Source organism: Eulemur rufifrons, chromosome 28 (assembly GCF_041146395.1).
Source record: "Eulemur rufifrons isolate Redbay chromosome 28, OSU_ERuf_1, whole genome shotgun sequence".
Taxonomy (NCBI): Eukaryota; Metazoa; Chordata; class Mammalia; order Primates; family Lemuridae; genus Eulemur; species Eulemur rufifrons.
This window is the reverse complement of record NC_091010.1, coordinates 48,907,026-48,932,446: the sequence shown is the minus strand read 5'-3', so window position 1 is coordinate 48,932,446 and position 25,421 is coordinate 48,907,026. Positions and strand designations below refer to the sequence as shown.

At 60.4% G+C, this 25,421-nt stretch overlaps 2 protein-coding genes across 3 annotated transcripts; one reads left to right on the top strand and one right to left on the bottom strand.

The window, feature by feature from the left end:
• Window positions 1–76: 76 nt before the first annotated feature.
• PSD (pleckstrin and Sec7 domain containing) lies at window positions 77–16,134 on the top strand. Of its 2 annotated transcripts, XM_069460896.1 has the most exons (18): window positions 77–87; window positions 1,198–1,256; window positions 2,504–3,240; window positions 3,515–3,617; window positions 4,088–4,448; window positions 5,189–5,629; window positions 6,810–7,004; window positions 7,171–7,251; window positions 7,423–7,535; window positions 8,173–8,231; window positions 8,345–8,434; window positions 12,115–12,158; window positions 13,563–13,753; window positions 13,837–13,907; window positions 14,011–14,168; window positions 14,311–14,455; window positions 14,737–14,880; window positions 15,325–16,134. In XM_069460896.1, the coding sequence occupies exons 3-18, from the start codon at window positions 2,587–2,589 to the stop codon at window positions 15,550–15,552; spliced, it is 3,078 nt and encodes a 1,025-aa protein (XP_069316997.1). In that variant the 5' UTR covers window positions 77–87; window positions 1,198–1,256; window positions 2,504–2,586; the 3' UTR covers window positions 15,553–16,134. The 2 variants fall into 2 exon arrangements, with proteins under 2 accessions (XP_069316997.1, XP_069316998.1); XM_069460897.1 differs by lacking the exon at window positions 77–87 and having other exon boundaries at window positions 1,172–1,256.
• A 138-nt stretch (window positions 16,135–16,272) lies between these two features.
• On the bottom strand, window positions 16,273–23,974 carry NFKB2 (nuclear factor kappa B subunit 2). Its single transcript, XM_069460898.1, has 23 exons — window positions 23,889–23,974; window positions 22,543–22,634; window positions 22,192–22,273; window positions 22,034–22,074; window positions 21,678–21,776; window positions 21,434–21,585; window positions 21,072–21,178; window positions 20,825–20,983; window positions 20,424–20,528; window positions 20,213–20,298; window positions 19,992–20,130; window positions 19,641–19,769; window positions 19,302–19,511; window positions 19,082–19,223; window positions 18,587–18,701; window positions 18,273–18,495; window positions 17,953–18,122; window positions 17,721–17,823; window positions 17,446–17,597; window positions 17,233–17,302; window positions 16,839–17,011; window positions 16,598–16,709; window positions 16,273–16,496 (listed from the first exon to the last, which is right to left on the bottom strand). The coding sequence occupies exons 2-23, from the start codon at window positions 22,561–22,563 to the stop codon at window positions 16,375–16,377; spliced, it is 2,712 nt and encodes a 903-aa protein (XP_069316999.1). The 5' UTR covers window positions 22,564–22,634; window positions 23,889–23,974; the 3' UTR covers window positions 16,273–16,374.
• Between the last annotated feature and the right edge of the window lie 1,447 nt (window positions 23,975–25,421).

Below are 25,421 nucleotides of genomic sequence, written 5' to 3'. Positions count from 1 at the left end.
CTGGTTTTCCCATAATTCTTTCCATGCTCCCCCACCGCCCCCATCGCAGCTAGAAGGGTGTGGGGAAGGACCAGAAGGTCAAGTTAGGTAAGGGTCTTGCCTCCTCTTCTTCCTTAGCCTGCATGGGAGTGGGTAGCTGATAGGATTGACCCCTGCAAAAATAGAGCCACGTGAGCGCGCACCACCTCCGGCTGCGCGCCTCCTCCCCCTCCCCTCTTTGTTCGCGCCTCTGCGCCTGCGCAGTGCGACAAATCTGGCGCTGTCCCCTTCAGCACCACGCGGAGCCCGCGCCACCCCTCCCCGCGGTGAGCCCCGCGCGCCCCCGCCTCGCACGTCCTTGCGCCCCTTGACCGCCCAAACAGACCCCTTCTTCCTTCTGAGGTCGCCACCTTCCCATCCTGGCCTTCCTAAGGAGAGTAGTTGCCATAGTAACTCGAGCGGCGCTTTCTTAAAATAGCCCGGACCCCTTCTACCCTGGTCAAGGGCACTAGAGTTGCCTGTCCCCCACTTCTTCCAGTCCCGGGGTCATCCCGTCTAACCTCTTACCCCTAGGCGGGAGGGACACCTAGCTCAGGCAGTAAGGAAGTTCTTCCTGAAGTCTGGCTTAACATCCCTCCTGCTGCACCTAGGGTGGGTGGTCAGGGTTGGGTCTCCGGGTCCAAGACTCAAAACCCCAAAGGGTTCAAAACTGTGTTCCCTAGATCTTCCTTCCATAGTTGATGGTCTCCTGGATTTAAGAGGCGGGTCTGGTCTACACCCATACCGTGTGCTTGGCGCGTCCGCGTGCTCGTGGGGGCGGGAGCGCGTGTGGCATGTAACAGGTCATGTGGCAGCCTCCTAGGGACACGCGTGGGGTCTGGAGCGGGACACGCGTGTGCAACGGGGCCATACGTGTGGCACAAGGGTCAGTGGGTGAGAAGGACGTAGACACGAGTGGGGTGGGGCACGTGAGGGTCTGGAGAATAGAACCAGGGGTTCCATGCGCCCTCCCCCTTGTCTGGGGCGGGCCTTAGGTTGGCGGGAGAGCTCAGCGGAGACCTAGTGACGAGGGAGGCTGGCAGCCTCCGGGACTCAGGGCCCTGGGAGAGGGCGGGGGGTGGGGGGGATTAGCGTTGCCTGAGCAGCGCGTAGGGGGTAGGAGGAGGGATTGAGAGGCGGGCGGGCCTGGAGCAAGCAGGAGCCGCGCTGCCTTCACAGCTGAGCAGGGCCCAGCCTCTCCTCTGCCTCTCCTCGGTCTCAGCTCCAGGCGAGCAGCGGTGAGTACTGAGGTGGCTTTGAGAGGGGGCTGCACGGAGAACTGCGCTGGGCCCCCTTTGAGCTTCCGGAACCTGCCTGGCAGGGTTGCTGCTCCTGACCTCTGCCCCTACCCAGTGTTGCCACCAGAGGCCCCTTTACCCCTTTATGGTCCCCTCCTGGGCTGGACAAGATCTGTCATACTCCTGGGGGAAGAGGGGGAGGAGAAGGATGTGGTGCAGTCTTCCCCCCTCCCCAGGAGACCCCAGGAACTGGAAGTGGGGGGAGGGTATGTGTCCCTGCTTGAGTATGTGTGTAAATGTACATCTGTATTTGTATGTGACTGTTTTCAGCATGTCTCTGTGAGTGTCTGATACACCTGTATCTCTGTGTGTATTGGAGAATGAGAGCCTGTGTATATATTTGGGTATCTCTTTGTGTGTTCCTGTTTGATGATGGTGTGTGTGTAAAACAAGCATGTGCCTTTCTATTACACACATATTTGTTATGACTGTGAGAGTGCATGAGGGTGTGTCTTTGAGCAATATGTGTGTCTGTCTGTGTGTGCCGGAGGGTGTTGCCTATGAATGTGTTTAACTGTGTACTGACATATTTGTCCTTGTGTGTGTGTGTGTATGTGCATGAATGCATGTGTGTGCGTGTGCCAGTGTGTACCTGTGTGGAGACCAAGAATGTCCCTTTGCTATTCAGCATGTATGTACTGGGGATAGGGATCTCTGCTCAGGCCTTTCTCCTCCCCTCCACCCTGTGCCTCTAAGCCCTTCGTCGTCCCTATATGACCCCCATTCTTCCTCCTTCTCCTTCCTGGAGGCCTGGGTTCCCCTTCCCTGAGTAAGGGGGCCCCACAAGAGGAACTATAGCGGACCCAGAGCTGTATGGTGTGATGATTGGCTGACAATCCTGATCCAGAGGGTGGGGTACCAGCTCCCCCACACCAGAAGTAGCTCCAAAGTGCCACAGTACTCTGGGCTCACTCAACTTCTGGAATAGCTTCCTGTCTCCTCCCAGGGTGATCCTCAGGGCCCCCAGGCAGAAGGAGAGGAGCCAGGGGCCCACTGGGTGTACAGTTCTTTTATCCTCAGGCCTCCATGGAAGTAGCCCCCCGGTGAGGGATCAGTGATCCCATATTCCCAGGGAGGGCTAGGTCCCTGGTGCTCAGATGCCCCAGCCAACTTTCCCTTCCCTGTCTCTGCTGTCCTACCCATCTAACTTCCTGGCAGTTCATCCTGCTCCCCTTCCTCTCTTACAGGCCTGTCTGAAGAGCATGCAGCCCCCTCACTCCCCACCTGGCCTCGCCATCCCTGCCCCCCCAGCCTGACCCCCGGCCCCAGCATGGCCCAGGGTGCCATGCGCTTCTGCTCGGAAGGCGACTGTGCCATTTCCCCACCACGATGCCCACGCCGCTGGCTCCCCGAAGGTCCGGTGCCCCAGAGCCCCCCAGCCAGCATGTATGGCAGCACAGGCTCCTTGCTACGACGAGTGGCAGGTCCAGGTCCCCGAGGCCGGGAACTGGGACGTGTGACAGCACCCTGTACACCTCTGCGTGGACCCCCTTCACCCTGCATTGCTCCTTCACCCTGGGCACCCTCTTCACCCACTGGGCAGCCCCCACCAGGGGCCCAGAGCTCCGTGGTCATCTTCCGCTTTGTGGAGAAGGCCAGCGTGAGGCCACTGAATGGGCTACCTGCTCCCGGAGGCTTGAGTCGGAGCTGGGATCTGGGGGGGGGTTCTCCTCCCAGGCCCATCCCAGCCCTTGGGCCTGTCTCCAATCGCAAGTTACGGCTGGAGGCATCCACGTCAGACCCACTCCCAGCCAGAGGAGGCTCAGCCCTTCCTTGCAGCCGGGACCCTTTACATGGGCCACCAGTTCCACCCCAGGTTGGGACAGATGGCCTTTATTCCTCTCTCCCCAATGGACTGGGGGGACCCCCTGAGCACCTGGCCACACTATTCCGCGGACCTGCTGACACTGGATTACTGAACCAGGTATGCAACCTCCCTTGGGTTCCCTGGGACCCCAGTGATCCACTGAAGGGGCAAGGCTTGGACCCCTGTCGGACTGGGGCCTGTCTGCTGTCCACTCCGAATCCTTTAGTCTGTCCTAAATCTGTCTCCTTCTTGCCTTCTGTGTTTGTCCCTATGTCTCTGCACCTCCATCTCTGTCACTGTGTGTTTTTGTTTCTGTGTTTCTGTCTCATATTCTTGTGTCCTTGTATGTCTGGCTTTTTCTCTGGGTGCCTGTGTCTCCCTCTTGGCTCAGGGAGACACCTGGTCCTCCTCCCGGGAAGTTTCCTCTCATGCCCAGAGAATTGCTCGAGCCAAATGGGAATTCTTCTATGGCTCCTTGGACCCCCCCAGCTCAGGTAAGGCTGGGACTGAGGCAAGAACAGGGCAGGGCCGTCCCCACGTTGGCTGAGGCTTGGGAGGGAGCCTGCCTTCAAACTTCCCCCGGTCCCTTCCTGGGCTCCTGAGTCAGCCAGGCCTCCCTAGGCCTCAACCTTTCCATCTGCGTTATGAGGGGGTCTGGGGGATAGGGCTGGGTGGGAGGCACCCAGAGGAGGCTGGGCAGGGGAGGGAGGCGGGGAGGATGCCAGTGGTCATTCCACACAGTGAAGAGGCAGGTCTCCCTCCTCTAAGCTGTTTGACAAGAACTTAGTTTGAAATGAGCTCCACTGGCACCAGGAGCAAGCTGAGTTTGTAGCAGGAGGAGTGGTGGCAAGACAGTGAGAGGACTTCCTGCCAATATGAGGCAGTGGGGAGGGCTCTGAGAACAGGGTCAGGACAGGGGGCTGACAAGGACAACCTCCTGACCTGGATGCTATGCATACTACAGGTGCTAAGCCCCCAGAGCGGGCTCCCCCATCTCCTCCTGGGGTGGGCTCAGGGCAGGACTCTGGGGTGGCTGTGGGGCGAGCAGCCAAGTACTCCGAGACGGACCTGGACACGGTGCCCCTGAGGTGCTACCGCGAGACTGACATCGATGAGGTGCTGGCTGAGCGAGAGGAGGCTGACTCAGCCATCGAGAGCCAGCCCAGCTCTGAGGGCCTGCCTGGCACTGCCCGCCCACCTGCCCCCCGGCCCAGCCCAGGCCCTGGCCCTCGTTCCAGCCTGGGCAGTGGCAACGAAGACGAGGATGAGGCAGGTGGGGAAGAGGATGTGGACGACGAGGTGTTTGAGGCCTCAGAGGGGGCCCGGTGAGTGAGGGAGTCGGGGAGAAAGAGGCTTGCTCCTTCCCACTGGCCCAGAGGCCGAGCTGGGTCAAAGGGACTGGGATAGATGAGGACGGGGCCAGGAGCGGCAGGACCAGGCTGCGGTGCTGCAGGACAGAGTGGGGAGCAGGAGATTCTGCACAGCGGCCAGAGGCCTGGCGCAACACTGGGGATGTGGGGAGCTGGTAGCAGCAAGAAGCCAGGGGCAGTCGGGGCAGCCAGGAAGAAGAGGCAAGGAATTCTGGCAGGACAGGGGTCAGGTGCGGGGCCAGAGGCCAGGATCAAGCCTGGGGACGGGGGCTGGGGGTGGGGGTCATCAGTCCAGATCCTGGGTCCTGGTGGGAGAGTGGGGCATGTGGGGCTCTCCTTTCCGTCTCACACCCCACTGCAGCTTGGAGCCTCATCTTCTCCTAAGATGTTGCCAGAAATAGAAATGGGATGGCAGGAGAGAAGCGGATCAGGGAAAAGGAGGAGAAAGGGAGATTAGCAAGGAGGGTGGGGGGAGGGAGAGAGAGGATGGGGTGCTGGGGACTGGTAGGGCTGGGATGCCCCAGGGGCAGTGCATAGCTTGGATCCTCTACCCAAGAGGGTCTTTTTTGTTAGGGGTTGGGAGCCTGTGAAAAGGGGATGATAATCCCCTTAACAGAGTCAGCCTGCGTTCAATGAAATCCTGCCTGACACCTGTACTCTAGGCCCCTGACCAAAGATTTCCCCTGCCCCTGCAGGCCAGGGAGCCGGCTGCCTCACACCGGGCCTCTCAAATCTCCTGTGCCCTTTCTACCTGGGACCAGCCCCTCGGCCGATGGGCCTGACTCCTTCAGTTGTGTGTTCGAAGCCATCCTGGAGTCACATCGGGCCAAGGGCACCTCCTACACCAGCCTCGCCTCGCTGGAGGCCCTGGCTTCACCTGGTCCAACCCAGAGCCCCTTCTTCACCTTTGAGCTGCCTCCCCAACCCCCGACCCTGCGGCCTGACCCTCCTGCTCCTGCCCCGCTTGCCCCTCTGGAACTGGACTCTGGTACCAGCTCCGCTGCTGATGGTCCTTGGACACAGAGAGGGGAGGAGGAAGAGGCAGAGGCCAGAGCCAAACTGGCCCCAGAGAGGGAGCCCCCTAGTCCCTGCCACTCAGATGACAGCCTTGGGCTGGGGGCAGCACCCCTTGGCAGGTGAGTAATTACTTTGATCCCTCAGATCTAAGTCCCCCAGAGCCCCAGCTCTGTACTAGAGCTGATTTAAGGGACAGATCCTGACTGTGAGGATGTAGTTAATACTCCTGACCCCTGAGTAGGGGTGGTTATGGGGTACAGATGCCTGTTTTCCCATTTGGATGATAGCACCCCTGGTCTCAAATCCAGTGTCTTGAGAAACCATGATTCAGGACTGAAGGATCCCCAGAGAACATCCTCCTTTCTCCCTGGAGCGGCCTTTCCTCTCCAGGCAGTCTCTAACCTGCTTAGAATTCCCATGACCTTACCCCACCCAGCATGGAGGCTTCACCAAAGATGGAGCCACCAGCCTCTCCCACTGCCTCCCTCCCATGTTGCCCCCTGCCTCCCTCCCATGTTGCCCCCTGCCCAATCAGGCATCTCTCACCCTGCTCCAGGAAGTCCTTTCACAGTCTAACCTTTCTGCTCTCCACTCTGCCAGCTACCCTCTCAGTAATGGAAGCCATGGCAACAGGAGGGGGTGGCCAGGGAGACAGCGTTGCTTAGCAACCAGGAGTTTCCGGCCTCTTGTCTCTGGGGTGACAGGTGGCTTTGCGAGTAGAGCAGCTGGGTTGGGAAGGGAAAAGGAGGAGACAAAGAGGATGAGGGGTGCACCTGACCCCCAGTTCCCCTAACCCCAGAGGCTACTTCTTTGGGGAGCACCAAGGAGGGACTCCTCTCCCTAAATGGTGGGAGAAAGAAAGACTTAGGAGCAGGAGGGTGTCCCTGCTGCCCTGAAATCTTTGCCTGACCCTCCACTGTTCCTCCCTGCAACCCATCTATTCTGTCTTTGTATTCTCACAGACAGAGGACTATGCTCTGAGTAGGGCCAGTGTAGGGATGGGGGTCTATATCTAATAGCAAACTTAGGCCTCTGGAAACTTTGGGGAAGCAGCCAGAACTCCCACAGCAACAAGATGGATGTGGGTTAGATTTGAGGCAGGACTTCCACAGAGAGGTGGTAAGGGTGGAGTAGACTGATGGACAGAACCTGTACAGTCTCCTTCCTGAAGAAAAGAAAAATGCCTTTCCCATGTCCCTCTCTCCCCTTCTCCATCCTCTGGACCTGGAGACAGAGGGAGGTACTAGATGGCCCCTGAGGGCCCTGCCCCACCCCTGAGCTGGTGTTCTACCCTGGCAGCGAACTACCCCTGAGCCAGCTGGTGTCTGACTCGGACTCAGAGCTGGACAGCACAGAGCGGCTGGCCCTGGGAAGCACGGACACCTTGTCCAATGGGCAGAAAGCGGATCTGGAGGCCGCGCAGCGCCTGGCCAAGAGGCTGTACCGACTAGATGGCTTCAGGAAGGCCGATGTGGCCCGGCACCTGGGCAAGAAGTAAAGCCACTGGGCTGGGACTGAGGAAGGGGATGGAGGGAATGCATCCTGGGGACAGCACCTCCACATCCTCTCCATCCAGTGCCCCTGGGTCTCTAGGTAATCCCCAGCTGACCCCTTGACACTGTCTCTTGAGACCCCACCTGTTTCTCTGCCCTGCCCACAGCAATGACTTCAGCAAACTGGTGGCTGGGGAGTACCTCAAGTTCTTTGTCTTCACGGGCATGACTCTGGACCAAGCTCTCAGGTGGGTGTGGAGCCAATTGAGGACAGGGCCCCACTCTCTAGGCTTGGTGTGCAGGGTGCCAGCTGTGCCTCCTCTGAGCCTCTGTGTCTCCCCTGAGCTGACATCACCCTGCCCAAGCCAGTAAGGGAACCTTGGGTAGGGATGACATCCTCCCTCTTTCCCCGTCCCCAGGGTGTTTCTGAAGGAGCTGGCCTTAATGGGTGAGACCCAGGAACGGGAGCGTGTGCTGGCCCACTTCTCCCAGCGATACTTCCAGTGCAATCCTGAAGCCCTGTCCTCAGAGGGTAAGGAGGCTGAGAGCAGGACTGTCCCAGCTGGCCAGAGGCAGATGGGCTAGCACTGAGTGTGTGTATAGGAGCATGCGTACGTGTGCAGGAGGGAATGAATGTATAGGCATGTGAACACGCATGTGCACAGACAGTGCTGACATGGCTACACGTATGTGGAACTATACACGGGGCAGGCATACTGCTAGGGTCAAGAGTGTTGTGAAGAGGCAGGGGTTTGTATGCAGTTGGTCGGTCACATACACGTGCAGGACAGTGCTTGGCTTGAGTGGGGATTCTGCCTGGCTTCAGCGATCTACGTAAGTGTGGGGTTGACTTGCTTGTGTTCAATGCACAGAGGCATGCGAGTGTGCGGGCCAGCAATGGGCAGCCCCCAGCACTACCTTAGGGATCTAGGAAAGGGGTCCTGAGAAACGGGAGAGGTCCTTGCTGAGAGATCTGCTGGAGGAGAAGGTCTTTTTTGGGGAGTGTTCACTAATGGTGTTCAGGACGTAGGAGCAGGTGGTTGTGTGCCAAAGGCGGCCCTGAAAGGGTGCGGGGGGCGGGGGAGGGGGATGAACTACGAGGCTAGGGAAGATGGCTGTGGGAAGAGTCCCTGGGAAGTGGCGGTGGCTGAATGTCAGCTTTTCCCTAGACGGTGCCCATACGCTGACCTGCGCCCTCATGTTACTCAACACGGATCTCCATGGCCACGTGAGTGGGGTGTGCACGGGCAGGAGCCAGGAAAACAGACCCTTCTCCAGAGACTTAAAGGCCAGGAAGGCCGAGGGCCCTCCAAGCTCACAGGCCTCTGTTCCCTCCCTTAGAACATCGGGAAGCGCATGACCTGCGGGGACTTCATCGGGAACCTGGAGGGCCTCAACGATGGCGGCGACTTCCCCAGGGAGCTGCTCAAGGTGGGGGGCGGGGCAGCGTAGAAGTTGCTGGAGGGGAAGGATGGAGGATCCAGTCGGCAGCAGAGTCGGAGGGAGGGCAGGGGTGGGGCCTGCAGGCCCCCGGCTCCTGCTGCGGGAACCTGGGCTCTCGTGACTCAGCCTGGGGACCGCCCCCTCCCCCAGCCCCCACACGCAGGCTCTCCCGGAACATGCGCACACTCGTGCAATCGCGGCTGCGCGCAGCGGGGGAGGGGAGCGGCTCTGGAAAACACTTGAGAGGGCGGTCCTGGACCCTGCCTTTGCCTTGTCGGTTCACCTCCTCCAGGGTGTACTGGGGGTAGAAGGGGGTCCCTGCATGGGGCAGGGGGTACTCAGGCACACCGCTGCCCACCCCAGTGTGTGTACAGCCACAAAGACTTTCCTGGTACCGATGCGCTGGAGGTACCCGGAGGTAGAGGGGGCCTGAGAGGGACAAAGGCTTTTCTGAGGTTGCGCAGCAAGTTGGCGCAAAGCTGGGACTTGATTCTGCGCTTTTGGCTCCCTTGTGGGCAGGCCCTAGGCCCGGGCACCAGCTCCAGCGCCATCACCTGAGGGGTCAGACGATACACAGGGGCTGGTGGGGGTGGGAGGAGAAGGGGGCGTTCCAGTCCCGTGGGTTCATTCCTGTCCCCGATCCGGTGGTGTTTTATGTCGGGGAGTCCTGAGCTCACTTGAAGAAACCCCCAGGGTTGGACAAAGATGTCTCTGGGCCACTACATACATGTGACTGCACAGGAGTGTCGTAGGGCATGGCATGTCTATGAGCTTGGGGTGTAGTATTGGGCTGCTGAGTTTGAGGATGCGTCTGTGTGGCGGTGTCTATTGTGAGTTGAGGTGTTGGATGAGTTTGGGTTGAATTTGGGGTGTATGCTTGAGCTGTATATGTGCGACAGGGCATCAGTGAATCAAGGGGGTTTGTGTGGCTTGGGGTATTTGTGTGGCTTTAGGGCTTATGACTTAGTGTGTATCCGAGTTGGGGTGTAGGCTGGGTGTTTGTGTGATGGGTTCTACATCTTCGAGTTGGATGTGTCTGATTTTTGACATATGCCTGTGAGTAGGGGGTGTATGTTGAGTTAAAGATTGTACATTTGAGGTGTATATCTGAGTTTGAAGTGTCTGAGTTGGTGTGACTGAATTGGTGCGTCTGGTTCGTTGGGGTGTATGCGCGAACTGGGGTATGTGGATGTGAGTTGGGATATATGTGGGGCGTTTGGGGGGTATCTGCGGGTGAGTTGGATGAGGCCAGGGCTATTCCCTGGCTGCCTCCATCCATCCTGCCTCGAGTGCCCTCCCGACTCAGTGTCAAAGGGCCTCGGGCCCGTCCGTCCGACCCCTCCCCTCATCTCCACCCCCATCCCGAGGAGCCAGGAGGGAGTTCCAGACCCTGCGAGGTCCCCCCACCTTCACGCTCCAGGCCTAAAGCTCCTAGCGACCCTTGCCAGTCTCCCCCGAGCAGCCCGAGCCGCCCGCCCCCTCGCGAGCGCCCCTGCTGGCCTCCCCAGGCCCCTCGCGGTGGTGGCGCGGAGGGCCCCCCTCACGGTCGGGCGCCTGCATTTCGCGCCGTCCCCGCCCCCAGCCCTCGTCCTCCCCTCCCCGTCGGCGCCCCCCTCCCGCTCGCGCCGAGCTGCAGAGCAGACAGCGCCGCCGCCGCCGCGCGCTCCGTGCGTCGGTGGGAGCCGGGCCGGGCCGGGCCGGGCTCGGGCCGCGCCGCGCCGCTCGCGCTGGCTGTCGGAGGAGCCGTCCGCTGGCCGTTCGGGGCGGCCCGGGGGCCAAGGGCGGGCGGGGGCATGGCCCGGGGCCGCGGCGCTCGGGCCGGGCCAGCATGATCGGCGTCAACAGCATCCACAGCAGCGCCGGGCGGCTGCGCTCGCGCTCGCTGTGCTCCGTGCGCTACGGGCGCACCCACCGCGGCGCGGAGACCCTGTGCTACGGCTGGCCGCAGCGCTCGCGCAGTCTCAAGCCCGTGCTCTACACCGACCTGGTGGTCAGCCGCCTGCAGAGCCGCAAGAAGAAAAAGGCGGTGAGGGCGTTGGGGCCGCAGCCCACACCAGGCTGGGGGACGACCGAGGAGGCGGCTTGAGGGAGGCACCGAGGGCGGCAGGAGCCGAGGGGAGAGCATCGATGGGGCCAAGGGGGGAGCCTGGCAGGGACAGAGCTCACGGGTATGGACTGGGGGCGACAGGGAGGGCACAGACCGTTGGACCAAGGTGGGCTTCACAAGCCAAAAGGTCTTTGGGGAGGAAGAGGGTTTTCTAGATGGGAGCATGACATGGGACTCTGCGATGGGGTTCAGGACCTTCCAAGGAAGGTGTGCTTGTGGGCCAAAGGGGGTCCTGAGACGCGGCAGGGGACGAACTAGAAGGCTGGAGACAAGGCTTGCAGGTTGGATCTTGGTGGCCACTTCAGCCTCCTGGCCAGAGAGTTAGGGAGTGAGGGTTTAGGGGTCTAAGCTATGCTGCGTTTGGGCCGGGTATGTGCTGGGAGTGCTGTGTGTTGCTTAGCTTGGGTTGTGCTGGGGCGGCGGTGGAGGCTGTGGGGTGCACCCACCCCCAGACAGGGTGTGGACAGGGTGTGCACGGGTGGGATGCCTGGCTAGCTTTGTGGCTGGGCATGGCTGTGGGCAGTGAGAGAGTCAGAGACTGTGGTGTGTTGGAGGGAGTGAAGGGGGGTTGTGTCCCATCACAGGGAAGGTGCCGACGTCACCATTGCACCCAGCTCACATGCAGGCAGCATCACATGCCACACACTTAGCCCAACACGCACATGCTGGGGACACACCCACTCAGACAGGCTGGCGGAAGCACCCCCACAGTTGGAGGCGCTGGCATGGACCCATGTTCCAGGCTACTCCCAAGAAGAGGGGTCCCCTACACTACTCCTGGAGCCTATTCTCTCCTCTGACCACCTCAAGCCTCCCAAGGGTCCTCCAGGCTACCTGTATGGAGAGGAAGTGACTGGTTCAGAAGCTCACAGGAAGTTGGGTCTGGGCAGTGCTTGGAAGCTAAAACCGCTGCTTTTAGACTAGTGTTCACTCCCCAGTAACATGATGTGTGCACACGGGCAGGAGCCGGATCGCCCTGGTGATTGGCTTGGTAGGGCTGTCTGGGTTAGGGGGGCCTCAGTTTGTCCTGGGGTTGGAAGCCATGATAATGTATTCTCTGTTAACCAAGGAATAAGCTGAGAGGGTAAGTCCTCTATGCTGGGGCCTGTTTCCCCATATGCTGTGTGTGGATTTATCCTGTGGAAACAGGCCAAAGCATGTGGTTAGGGGAGGGAGAGTTCCTAGGGCTGCTCCTTCCCATCCCCTCCAGGGCCGTCCTTCTGCCCAGGGTCTGAGCAGGATAGCCCCTTAACAATAATAAAGGTGATAATGGCAGTTACCCTTTATTGTGCGTCAACCTGTGCCAGGATGCCCTGTGCGAACTGCTTGTGCCCATGTGTTACTCTGTTCATTCCTCGCCATGGATACTTGTCCAGAGTCTTGCAGCTAAAGTGGTGGAGCTGGGCCTTGTCCAGAGCCTGTGTTCTTGGTCCTTATATCCTGCTGCCCCTCCCCCTTAGTTCTGTCTCTTCTCCCAAGTTGAGAGGGAGGGCTATGACATTGGAGTACACCCTCTCCCAGGACTGACCCACAGCCCCCTGATTTATTCCTCCTTCCCCAGGCCTTGTACAGCTCCATCAAGAATGAAAAGTTGCAGTGGGCCATGTGAGTCTTGGGGCTGAATGGTGGGTTAGGGGTGGGGCTTGGGGAAGGGGCTGCCTGGGGGGGGGGGCAGGAGAACTGGGTGGACCCTGTGAGTCCTGGGGCTTTGGGGCAGGGGAGGGGTGAGAGTTCATGAGAGACAGGCTGCCTCACTTCCTTCTTTGGAGATGCCTGCCTGGACCTGGGGCTCTGCGTCTTGTCTCCAGCTGGATTGTTATGACAAGCTGGGGTTGGGGGTGTGTGTGCTGAAACATAAAAGGGAGGTCCCCTGGCAACCCTAGTGGGAAAGCAGAAGCCTCTGGAAGTAGGGCCTTGACCAGTAGCACCAGTGGCCCCACTTAGGTCCTAGGAAGCCTAGATGTCACTGAACAAGGAACCATGTCTATTCTTGGCAGCCCCCAATAGAAGCAGCAAGGCTTGAAGTATTAGAGAGTCCAGTCTGAGAGAGGAGGTCCACTTTTGGCCTTGGGGCCCCCAGTTTGAGGGTGCAGCCCTCATCGTAACAGCCAGTAGATTGCCGTAGTTGCTGGTATCTGCTGAGAGCCACTGTGCAGTTTAGCTAGGAGCTCTGGTTAGGAGAGAAGACCTCACAGGAGGAGGCAGAGCTCAGGATTAGGGTGCAGGGGGAGATCAGGGAAGGCTTTTTGGAGGGTTGAGACTGACACAAGTCTTGAACGAGGGGAAACATTTGGGAAAGGAAAAGGGGAAGTTGGTATTTGGGAGGCAAAGGTGTGGTGGCTGATGTGAGTAGGACTGGGAGACCATGAGTGGCCAGGTCTGGCTGGAATGAAGGGTGGAAGAGGATGATGTTGGGGGAAATGCAGTGTAGGCTCCAGGTGGGAGGCAGTAGGGAGCTACTGCAGGTTCTTGAGCAAGGGAATGGCAAGATAGAATCCAATTTTTTGTCTGACAGAGCCTGCAAACCAGGATGTACGGGGGTGGGAGGGGCACTGGGAAGCTACTTCTTCCTCCTTCTGCCACCATTTAGCCAACACGCTATGAGCAAAGCCTAGTGCTGGATGTGGTTGAGACAGAGTTGAGTCAGACATGTGCCTGTCCTGGTGGAGAAGGGTGTGAGGGTTGGGGTGTGTGCAGAAATGGAGAGCACAGGGCTGGTGACACATGAGGGGAGGAAGGGACAGTTGTGGCTTTACGCTGCAAAGCTCTAATCTTAGGGAGGAGACAGGCTGCCTCGAGGGGCCCTGCTCTGAGGGGGAGAGGCATAGCTACACCCTGGGGAGACCCGATCTGAGGTGGGAGACATGACAGCGTCCTCAGGGTGATGGGACCCCCCCCCCCAGCATCTCCACAAACACTGAAGGAGCTTTCAGGGTGAGCAGAGGCCAGGACTGAAGGGGGGGTGATGGCTCCATGGCCAGCCCCCCCCTGAGGTGATTACACCTGCAGAGACGAGGAGGAGCTGAGACGCTCTCTGTCTGAGTTGGCCGACCCCAACCCCAAGGTCATCAAGCGGGTCAGCGGGGGCAGCGGCAGCGGCTCCAGCCCTTTCCTGGACCTGACTCCCGAGCCTGGGGCCGCAGTCTACAAGCACGGGGCCCTGGTGCGAAAGGTGCACGCAGACCCTGACTGCAGGAAGAGTACGTGGCCGGGTGGAAGGGGCTGGGGGATGGATGGGAGTGGGCCTGTCCCTGTCCCCCCTAAACTGTCTCCTTTCCCCCAGCACCTCGGGGCAAGCGGGGCTGGAAGAGCTTCCACGGAATCCTCAAGGGCATGATCCTCTACCTGCAGAAGGTGCGGGGCCAAGGCCAAAGGTTTGGGGCTGGGCTGGTCGTGGGGGACATAGGTGGGATGGGTGGGACTGGGGCCAGGCAGGACAAGATGGGCACCCCTGCAGGAGGAGTACCAGCCTGGGAAGGCCCTTTCGGAGGCGGAGCTCAAGAATGCCATCAGCATCCACCATGCCCTGGCCACCAGAGCCAGCGACTACAGCAAGAGGCCCCACGTCTTCTACCTGCGCACAGCTGACTGGCGGGTCTTCCTCTTCCAGGCCCCGTGAGTGCCTTCCTCCTGCCCATCCTGGACCCCTTCACCCCACCTTCCATCTCGCTGCCCTCCCTTGTCCCTGGATTGCCTCATTCCTTTTCAGGCCCAGAACCCTGGGCCCAGGTCCCAAGGGGGTGTGCTGTCTCCCCAGGAGCCTGGAGCAGATGCAGTCCTGGATCACTCGCATCAATGTGGTGGCCGCCATGTTCTCTGCACCCCCCTTCCCAGCTGCTGTTAGTTCCCAGAAGAAGTTCAGCCGCCCTCTCCTGCCCAGCGCTGCCACCCGCCTCTCCCAGGTAGCCCCAGTTCAGTCCACCTGGTGCCAGTGGGATGGAGGGGGCAGGACCAGGCCGACTGCTCTCAGAGCTGCTGTGTATGATCATGTAGCTGTCCCCTGCACCAGGACACTGGCCACAGGGGCGAGTGGAGGCTAAAACCCAGCCCCAACTCCCCGTGCCACCTAGTAACCCAGACATGGTGCTTTGTTTGTCCAAAGGAAGGGGCATCTTTTTAAAAACTTGCACAAAGGCACTGTATGGGCTGGAGTGACCCTGACCATGCTCCCCTTGGCTGCCAGGAGGAGCAGGTGCGGACCCACGAGGCCAAGCTGAAGGCCATGGCAAGTGAGCTGCGGGAGCACCGGGCTGCCCACCTGAGCAAGAAGGCCAGGGGCAAGGAGGCTGACGAGCAGCGGCAGAAGGAGGCCTACCTGGAGTTTGAGGTGAGCCTCCCTGCCTGGGCACCTCTTTGTCACCACACACAGGCTCAGACTAGGGTGAAGGGCATGGACTCTTATGAGTGGGACCAGCTGGATGATGTTGGGCAGGCTGCTGACTCTCTCTGAGCCTCAGTCTCCTCTTCTGTGGAACAAAGACAACATTCCACACCCAACAGGGTCGTGAAGTGACATGTCTGTAAAGTGCTGCGTTCCCCAACTCTGGTAAAGGCTCAGGAAACTTTAGCCGTTGCAGTTAGTAGTCTTGAGAGAGCCCAGAGAGGGTCACCAGCCTGCCAGGGGGCCATCTCAGTCCTTGGGGGCTCTTGGGACTTCAGAGGTGGGCAGGACCCTGCCATTTCCTATCCCCCTCTGGTGGCCCTCCCTGTCCAGATGGGGTGGGATGGGCGGAGGGGCAGAGCAGGCTCTCACAGCCCTGCCCCTCTTCAGAAATCCCGCTACGGCACGTACGCGGCGCTGCTGCGGGTCAAGCTGAAGGCGGGCAGCGAAGAGCTGGACGCCATAGAGGCAGCACTGGCCCAGGCCGGGAGCGTGGAGGACGGACTCCCCCCGTCTCACTCCAGTCCCTCCCTGCAGCCCAACCCCTCCAGCCAGCCCCGGGCTCGTCAGGGCTCAGAATCTCGGGCAGGGACAGGCAGCGGGCGAAGGAAGCCCTGAGGTGGGGGTGGGGGTGGGGGTGCCTCGTGGGCACCGACAGGATGACACAGCCCTGCCTGAGCCCGGGCCGGCCTCGGGCCACCCATAAGGGCCTTGTGGCTCAGGGCCCGACCGCGCCGGACGCGGTGTCCGGGGCAGGGCAGGGCTGGGGCATGGGCCTCAGGAGCCTACACTGAGGGCCCCTTGGAGACCCCCTTTTTGTGATAATGTTTTGCACTTTTTCGTACTGGGGGGGCGGGGGTGGGGACAGGAGGGGCCAGTGCCCCTGAACTTTTGATGCTTTTTTTTGCGTGGGGGAGGCCTGACAACGTTTCCGCTTTCTGCTGAGACCACCCCCACCCTGACACCAGCAATCCCCCTCCGTCCTGGGGCCTGGCTCAGACAGAGGCCAGGAGTTGGGGCTGAGCTGGTTTTCCCTCCTTCCTCCCCAAGGGCTCACCCTCTCTCTTTCCAGAGGTGGAGGAAGGGCGTCCACGTTAAGGCCCGGTACGTGGGCCGGGGACAGTGCGGCCTTGCCTTCCCTCCTCAGTGGGCCCTGCCCTCTGTACAGCCTCCGCCCCATTAAAACTGCTCTGGACTTGCCGACTGGGCCTCCTCCTTCTCTGCTCTCCAGTGCCTGGCTTGCGGCCAGGGTAGGTAGCTGGTTCCAGGGACAAGAGTCACATAGGGACTGCCATAACTTGAGAAGGGGACCCTCCCCTTCCCTTGAGAATCCTTTATTTGCCTGAACTGAGGGGTGGGCTTGGGGAGTTAAATAAGATTTGGAAGAGGTGGGGGTGCTGTACAGAGGGTCCAGAAGGAGGCTGGCATGTAGGTGACAATTCAGTGCACCTGAGGCTGGGGGTGCCCATGGCAGAGCCCTCCTGGTGGCTCAGGGGGTGGGCCCAGCTTCTCTGCCTCCTGTTCCACCGACTGGCTCCCGTAAGCACTGTCTTCCTTCGCCTCTGTGGGGGCGGGAGGGCACAGGAGAAAGGAAAAGGGGGTCATCAAGGCTTTAGGCCTCCCAGCCTCCAGCCCAGATCCATCCTCCAGGTAGCCCCCTTACCTGTGCTGGGCAGCTTATCCCGGATCTCGGGGCCCCTCAGCAGCCTCACTCCCTCCTCTAGGCCCATGTCAGACAGGGCGTCCAGCAGACCCCCCAGGTCCCCACCAGCCAGCTGAGGAGAAGGAAGAGGCCTGAGGCGTGAACTAGGGTGTGGGGTTGGGAGCCCTGGGGCCAAGGGCGCATCAGGCTCTGAGACTGGGGAGGGGAAGCTGGGGCTGGGGCAGGGCGCAGGCCGACCCACCTCGTAACTGCGCAGGAGACTGCCGCTGGGCGAGGCCGTCTTTCGGTACGTGTCCACCAGACTGCGCAGCCCCAGCCGCTCTGCCAGCTCTGCCCAGCTGCCCTGGGCTTCTGGCCCATCTAGCAGCTGCTCCAGGTTCTGCAGGGCTGTATCACCAAGTGACAGCCCTGGCCCTGAGGAGACATAAACACAGACATGTCAGTTACCTCAAGAGTTGGGTAGAGACAGGGCCAGCTGGACACCGCCTTTCTCCCAAGATGATCTGACAGTGAAGTCAGGGCCACTGGGGGCTGAGGACGTGGTGGGTGAAAGGAGACATCCTGCAGGGTCCTGAAGGAGGAGACACCTGCGTGAGGAGGGGGCTGGGGCCTGGGAGTACATGATGACATCTCACCTGCCGGGCTAGGTGGGGTCAGAGGAGGTGCCAGGGTGTTCTGCGCAGCATTGAGCAGCAAGGTCCTCACCTGGGGAGATGGCCTCACCTTTACTATTTCCTACCCCGTCCCCAAGCCCAGTTATCCTTAAGTCCACACTCTCAGGACCCCGCCCCCACGCCCAGGAGATGCCCTGTTCATTGCTGCTGCTGTGCCACCCAGGTTGGCCTCACCTTGGTGCTGCGAGTGAGGTCAAGAGGTGTGTGGCCCCGGAAATTGCTTCGAGGGTCCCTCTCAGGCCCCTCGCAGTCCGAGTCACTATCAGAGGTAGGGGGAGAGGGCAAGGGGCACAGGGGCTCCTCGTTCTCTGCATGGATGTCAGCACCTTTGGGAGGGAGGGAGTCATCAGGAGGTGCAATGGGGCCCCCCCACTGCAAAGTGGGGGGTCAGGGAGGCACCTCTTTCCCTTCCCCAACCCTGTTCAAATGTCCCTAAGGGTGAGACTGACCAGCCTTTAGAAGGAGGCGGGTGAGGGTCGGGGATCCCAACCCAGCTGCCAGGTGTAGGGGTGTGTTTCCCGAAAACGTACGAGCGTTCACATTGGCCTGGAGCTGTGGGGTGCAAGGGAGTAGTTGACCACAGCACCGTCCAACTGGCCTCCCCCCTCCCAAGCATCTCTTCACCATCCTTAGTTCCTCCACAACCCTTGGCCCCACCCCTTCCACAATCCTTAGTCCCACCTTGGTGACCAGATGGGTGACCAACCCCAGCTCCTCCATCTCTGTGGCTAGATGCAAGGCTGTTCGGCCTCCCTGCCGCTCTGCAGCCTCCACTTCGGCCCCACTGTCCACCAGCAGATCCAAGCACTCAGGGCTCCGAGCACGGACCGCCAGGTGTATTGGGTACAGCCCTAGGGATGCAGCACACTCAGCCTGCAGCTATAGCTCCGGACCAGCCCTGACCAGTCAGCCTCAACACCACATGTCCATTCTAGGCACTCAGCAGATGCCCTTCCTGGTCCCCACCCCTGCCCCTAGTCTGGATGAGATTGGGAACTCACCTTCAAAGTCAGGCATGTGTAACAGCTGTAACACCTCGGGCGTGCTGGGGGCTCCACTCCGCAGCAGGGCACGCAGCAGGTTGGGGGCATCAGCACCTGCCCGCAGCGCCAGGTGCATGGCTGAGTCTCCGTGCCGGTCCAGCAGAGCTGGGTCTGCGCCCACCTGCAGCAGGAAGCTCACCACCCTCGTCTGCCCAGTGATCACTGCCAGGTGCAGGGGTGTCTGGGGACAAAGCAGGGTGAGCCAGGCCTGCCCTGGGCTTAGACCCACCTGCCTCCAAACCCCTACCCCTCACCAGCGGGTACCCCCCGACCTGGTGCAGATGGTTGGTGAGATTGACAACGCCGAGGTGCTGGGCATGGTAGATGACGTGGGCTATCTGCTCAATGACACTGGTCTGCCCGTGGATGATGGCCAGGTGCAGCGGCCTGGGGGTTGGGGAGGCAGTCTGGCCTAGCAAACCCAGCCACTCAGAGCATCCTCTGCCCTCAAAATCCCACTGCCTCTGTAATCTCCCTGGCTGGGGCCTGTTGAACTCAGAACGTCTCCAAGGGCATAGGTGTACCTGAACTTAATCCTTCCCAGCACCCTTTTGAGGTAGGTAAGTAGTATTGCTGTACCCCTTTCACAGTCGACAAAACTGAGGTTTGGAGAGACTAAGTACCTTGAGCAGAACTAGTTAATAGCCAAGCCGGACTTGAAGCGCGGTCTGGCCGGCTCCAGGGCCCTTTCCTGCCCCCACCCCATGACCTCCCATCCCCTACCCAGCCCTCCCTCGTGCACGCCGCCCTCCCTCTCGCCGGCCTACGTGTCTCCGTTCTCGTCCTGCGCCGTCAGCAGGTGGCGCTGTCCTGCCAGCAGCGCGCGCGCGTCCGCCGTGACGCCGTAGTCCAGCAGAGCCCGGGCGCTGCGCCGCGCCAGGCAGAATAGGCGCGCGTTGTATTCCCGGGCTGGGGACAACAGGGGCCGTGGGTAAGGGCTAGGTCCCCACCCCGGGGTCCCGACCGCCCGGATGCCGGAGGCCGTACCTCGCTGCAGGATCTCCGGGGCCTGCGGTTCGCACTGGACGGTCACAGGGGGCGCGCCCGGCTCTGCTGCTTCCTCCACAGCGTCCCCGCCGGGCACAGAGGCGGCCATCTGCGCCCCGCCCCCGCCTCCAGGGTAGCAGCCCATGGGGGCCGCGCCTGACTGGTAGGGGCTGTAGGCCAAGGAGGAGTGGAAAAAGCCAAGGCTGCCACCTGTGGGTATACGCAGGGCTGTGAGGAGAGGGCACCAGCCAAGACCCTCCCAGATTTCTTCCTCCACAGATTTTCTTCCCTCTACCCCTCCCTCCTCCATCCCCCTTCCCGCCACCAGCACCCCCTCACCTCCTCCTCCAGCTCCTCCATAACCCCCAGCCGCGCCCCCAGAGCCTCCTCCCATGTGGGAGCCACCCCCGAAGGGCTGGGAGAAGGTGGGCAAGGCCTTCCTGCGCTTCCGCTGCACCTCCTCCTTGTCTGGGGGCAGAAGGAAATGGGATGTTAAAACCCCAATTCATGGGTCATGCCTCAGGGTCCTTCCCCCAGAAGCCCTCAGGCTGGCTCCTAGGAACCACCATCTGGGACCCTCCCCTTTCTTGACTTGGCTCTTGGGTCCCCTGGTCTAGTGCCTGGGACCCTCCAGCTCAGCCCTGCCAACCCTCTACTGCCAGCCCCCTGGGATCCTCAGCCCAGCCCCACCTTCCACCAGAGGGTAATAGGTGAACTGTTTGGAGTCAGACACATCCCCCCCACGCTTTCGTTTCAGTTGCAGGAACACTGTTACGGGCCGCTCAATCTTCATCTTGTGATAGGGGGGTGTCCGGAACACAATGGCATACTGGTGTGGGAGGGACAACACAGGGTGTCAGTGAAGCCTTCACCTAATTCAGCTCCCAGCCCAGGCCCTGGCCCCTGGGTACCTGTTTATGAACATCCGTAGGAGAGAAGTCCCCAAAGGCCTGCCATCCGTTCTCATCATCCTCATAGAACCGAACCTCAATGTCATCTACGGGGAAACTGAAGCTGGGCCACAGCTCCCAGTGCAATCTCCAGGGCCATCTATCCTGGAGCTGCCCTGGCCCCAATTTTACACCCAATGTTTTTAGCTCCCAGTCTGGGCTCCAGCCTCACCTTTCTGCACCTTGTCACAAAGCAGATAAACTTCATCTCCACCCCGCACAGAGCCCGCTGTCTTGTCCATTCTAGAAATCTTCAGGTTTGAGGCCCCCGGAGACTCTATGGGGGTGGGATGTAGATTAGTTGAGATGATATAATAGTCATGGCCACATTTATGGAGCCAGGTGCTTTGTACTCATCAACAACCCCAGGAGATGCAGGAACCACTAGCATCCTCACTGACCAAAGACACAAGCAATACTCAGTGGGGGAAAGGACTTGCTCAAGATCATGCAGCTCATCCGTGGCAGGGCCAGGGTCAGAAGCCCAGGCCTATCTGACTCCACAGCTTGAGGTCACCCCTCATATTCCCTCTGATACCCAGGTATGGCATTCCAGGCAATCAGGATACTCACTGCTGTCATGGATGGGCTGGGAGATAACTGGCTTCAGGGGCAGGGAGAAGGAGCCATCACTGGCTCGAAGGAAGGCTGAGAAGCGTAGCCGCACAATACTCAGATCCATCACCTTCTTCAGCTCCTTGGCTTCCTGTTCCAGCTCCCGCCGCTCAGCCTCTGGGCAGTGGGCACACGTGTGACCCCTGGGCTCCTCCTCCCTCTTGCTCCTTCCATGAACACCTCCCGTGACTCCCCTGTCTCACACCTGTAAGGCCCTGGGGCCTGGAGCGGAGTCTCTGCCTCTGAAGTTTTTGTATCATAATCTCCATCATGTTCTTCTTGGTCACATGTAGAACGCCCAAGTTGTTAAATCTGGGGACAAGAGAGAGTCAGAGGCCTTTGCCCATGCAGTCCTTTCCTCCTGAGGCACCTTCCTCATTGCCAGGGCTCGGCTCAGCCTTACTTCCTCAAGGCAGCTATTCTAGTTTTCATTTGGGCCCTTGGGTATTGGGGCCAACCTGTGTCTCCCTTTGGTCAGATGCTAAGCTCACAGAGGTGGGCTGGGGCCTGGGACTAGCAGGCAATGAGGGGGCATACCAGTGGGGGCCAGGGGTAGGGGGCACCTACTGGGCAGTCATGTCCTTGGGCCCCACAGACACGGCGCAGACCCCCAGCTCGGAGCATTGCTTGCCCACCAGGCTGTGGGCATGAGCACGAGGCGGGTCACTGTGCGTTACCAGGTCCACCTCGATCTTGGCCGGTCCCTCGTAGTTACAGATCTGGGAGGGGCAGGGGCTGTCAGTCATGCCCCCGGACATGGACATGCTGTCCACTGGCCCACCCTTCACCCTCCAGCACCATCCTGGCTCACCTTGACAGTGGGATAAGTCTTCCTGCCTTTCTCGCTGGAGGCACCTGGCAGTCCTCCATGGGAGGGGCCTTCACAGCCATATCGAAATCGGAAGCCTCGCTGAAGGTCCAAAGGCAGAGTGACATTGTTATCAGGAGAGACCACCCCCGCCAGCCACATGCCTGCCCAGCAGTGACCACAATGACTGGTAGCGTCTGCCCAGAACCAGAACCGCACCACTGCAATCAGCAGTAGCCAACCATCCAACCCACTGTGGCCTCCTTCGCCAGTGACCGCCCCCATGGCCAGCCAGCTACAACTACCCAACTTGTCCCCAAAGCTGAAGCTATTCCACATCATCCCTTTTGCTCACTCACCTGCTTAGGCTGTTCCACAATCACCAGGTAGGGGCCATCAGCTAGGGACAGAGAGGCCTTGCTGAGCCAGAGTCTCCAAGCCCACCCCCCAGGCAGAGTACACACCACAGGCTCTCCCTCCTCCTCCCTCTAAGACAGAGGGAGGTCAGGGGACTTACGTGTCTCTGGGGCCGGCTCCTTGGGCTCCACAATGGAGGGGTTGAATTTGAAATCATCATATTCAATGATCCCATCCAGACCCTGGTTTGGAGACAGATTAGGGGTGGCGGCCGATTCTGAGCCACCCCCAGAGCCCCACCTCCTATCTCCAAGCCCTCTGTAGTCACTCCCCCTCCACCCCAGGCCCAAGAGAAAGCTCCTTGGGGAAGCAGAATTTGCAGACAGACGGACGGGCAGGGTGGGATAATCTGAAGGCACACAGGTGTAAAGGAGCAGAAAGGACTTCAGCAGACAGGCAGACAGACACCGGGAGCCGCCGGCCGGTTTCAGGGCCAGGCGGCCTGACTCACTGGGTCGTAGCAACTCTCCATGTCTCTGGGCTAGGCCCGGCTCTGGTGGCTCCAGTCGGCCGGGTGCTGCTCCCAGAGTTTTAGGCGCCCGCCTAGGTGGTGGTGGGGGGAGTGGCAGGGGGAGGGAGGTTAGATTATAACGGGGGTGGGCGGGAGATGGGGGCCAGATTGGGGGAGGGTCCGATCTCCCCCAGCAGCCCGTCCGGGTGTGGCGGGTGAGATCCGGTGGAGGGCGAGATCCGGAGCTGGGCCGGGCCGGGGAAGGGGCAGGAAAGTTAGAGCAGCTTAGGAAAGTCCCGAAAATACCAGGGGGAGGCGGAGCCGGAGAGGGCGGGCCTGGAAATGACGCCGCGGTCCCCGCCCCCGCGGCGGGAGGGGCGGGAGGCCAGCACCGGCCTGCGGGCGCCGGCTGCTTCTCCGCAGGCAGAGGGGCGAGGAGAGTCAGGGAAGCCCCTATGGGGGCGAGGCCCTCTCCTCCCTCCAGGGCAGGGGATGGGCCTCACTACCGGGGGAGGCTCGAAGTCCGGGCCCAGGTCTGCCTCCCCCCCCTCCCCTCCCTCGGCCTGGAGCAACCTTGGGATTTTCTGCCGGGAGGGAGGCCACGGCTGATTCACCCCGGGGGGTTTTGGGGGGACATTCCTGCTGTCGAAGGCCTCTTCTTTGAGTGGCCTGTAGGCGGGGGCTCTTCCCAGTGGGGGGCCCCAGGGGTTCTGCCCCGAAAACGCGATTCTGGGGCCATAGGGCAGGGGAGGAAAGGTATCTCCTTCTTTGGATAGGCTCCTCTTTCCCCTTTCCCCAAAACATCTCAACAGCCGTGGATCCCCACACCGCACCGGCTCTGGGTGCCCAGGCGACTGGCAGACCCCTGCACGCTCCCACCCCAATCTCACAGCCGTGTGTAATACACGTGTGTTTCCATCACAGCTCTACAAGTGTGATTTCGGCCCTAGTGCTTGGGTGCATGTTGTGTGTGCATATTGTGTGTGCATGGCGTCAACATGAATGTGCAAGTGAGCATGTCTGCATACAGGTGGGTACATGTCAGTCTTGATGTGTAAGGGCACCGGTGAGCACGTCTGGGTGTGCATGTGTGTGAGTCCGACTGCACGGCCGTTGCTGTGCGCACGCCCGCACAGGTGCAGGTGTACGCACGGCCCGCGTGTCTCTGTACCAGGATGTCGACGTGTATCCGTGTGCCTGGCTCGTCATGCGCGCCCTTCTGAGTGTGCGCCCTCCCTGGCTGTGTGCATCCGCGGGTCTCCAGCCCCGGGCTCGGTCAGTTATAGGCCCTCTTCCCGCCCTTCTCCGTGTCCCGGCCACCCAGGGGTCTGAACCCGGCCACTCACCGTGGCGGCGGCTCTGGTTCCGGCTTATCCCCGCGTCCGACCCGCCTCGGACGGGTAGCGACACCTCTCCAGCCACAGGGGCTGCAGCCGGGAAAGCCCCTATCCGGGCCCCCGGAGGGGGGAATTCCCGTGACGTTTCCGTGCGTCACGCCCCGTGCCCTTTTTCATTGGCTGAAAGTTTAACTCCGGCCTCGCGCAGCCAACCGGGAGCGACTTGGGCGAGCCCCTCAGAGGGGAAGAGTTCGCGCTGGGCGGGCCGCGGGGATGACTGTCCACCGGGCGCGAGCTCTGGCCCGGGGACTAGCCCGAGGAAGGACTCGCTGACAGAGCGCCACCCCACCGAGCGCCCCGGTTCCAGTCTCTTCACCCGCCTCGGCCTGCCCCAGACGGCTGGGAGCTTCCGCCGCTACTCGGCTTTCGCCGCACCTGACGCTTGGCCACCTCCGAAGCTGGGGAACCCCAGGGGGAGCCTGTTGGCCCCAGGCCCCTGAGCCCCCGCCCGGAGCCGGGCCCGCTGCCAGGAAGAGTTAGCGGAAGAGGAAGGAAGTTGATCTTGCGGTGGGTCCCAGGGCGCCATCTGGTGGTCTCCCTGGAGCCGCAGGGAGAGAACGGAACCCTGGGCCCCCGTTGTCTGTTGCTCAGTCTCCTAGTCTCATGGCTCTGGGAGGAGACAGTCTGGACGTAAACTTTATTCCGTCAAGTGGCAGATTCACAGCGGCCCGGGTTTTCAGGCCGATCTGACTTTAGGAACTCTGCATAGGAAAAGGGAAATTAAGTGTTTATCTGGGGCCGGGCGCGGTGGCTCACGCCTGTAATCCTAGCACTCTGGGAGGCCGAGGCGAGAGGATTGCTTGAGCTCAGGAGTTCGAGACCAGCCTGAGCAAGAGTGAGACCCCCCCCCCGTCTCTACTATAAATAAAAAGAAATTAATGAAACAACTAAAAATAGAAAAAATTAGCCGGGCATAGTGGCACATGCCTGTAGTTCCAGCTACTCAGGAGGCTGAGGTAGGAGGATCACTTGAGCCCAGGAGTTTGAGGTTGCTGTGAGCTAGGCTGACGCCACGGCACTCTAGTCCAGGAAACAGACTCTGTCTGTCTCAAAAAAAAAAAATAAAAAAAAAGTGTTTATCTGGGAGACTGAGGCCTCGTTCATCCGTCACGGAGATCTGGAATGTTGGAATTGAAAATGCGTGCAAAGTCTAAATGGTTCAAACTTACCCCGATGTAGGAAATCACCTCTTCTACACCTCTCAACCTCTAGAGGCAGCAAGGTCGGGACAGGAATTCACCCCACGCTGATTCCGTGGCTGGACCTCTCGGTTACTAGCGTTTCTCTTTAGGAGATGCCATCAGTAATCTCCGTTCCTGGCGTTGTCCTCCCTCAGGCTTGTGGTAGAACACAGGCTATTTCAGCTCTCTCCTGCAACTTGCCCCTGACCTTTTAAAGGACGGAATTATAGGCCTGCAGTAGCACTAAGTAAAGAGAGGCTATTATGGCTCTTGATGTGGGCTATTTCCTATTACTTGCCCC

What these genes read in the sequence shown, in the direction of transcription:
- PSD (XM_069460896.1), top strand. Translation starts at nt 2,587, where the DNA reads ATGGCCCAGGGTGCCATGCGCTTCTGCTCGGAAGGCGACTGTGCCATT. An exon ending in ACACGGATCTCCATGGCCAC is followed by an intron (nt 8,232 to 8,344) that starts GTGAGTGGGGTG and finishes TCCCTCCCTTAG; the next exon opens with AACATCGGGAAGCGCATGAC. An exon ending in TGATCCTCTACCTGCAGAAG is followed by an intron (nt 13,908 to 14,010) that starts GTGCGGGGCCAA and finishes GCACCCCTGCAG; the next exon opens with GAGGAGTACCAGCCTGGGAA.
- NFKB2 (XM_069460898.1), bottom strand. Translation starts at nt 22,563, where the DNA reads ATGGAGAGTTGCTACGACCCA. An exon ending in CCCAAGGACATGACTGCCCA is followed by an intron (nt 21,179 to 21,433) that starts GTAGGTGCCCCC and finishes TCTTGTCCCCAG; the next exon opens with ATTTAACAACTTGGGCGTTC. An exon ending in CCAGCCCATCCATGACAGCA is followed by an intron (nt 20,529 to 20,824) that starts GTGAGTATCCTG and finishes CCACCCCCATAG; the next exon opens with AGTCTCCGGGGGCCTCAAAC.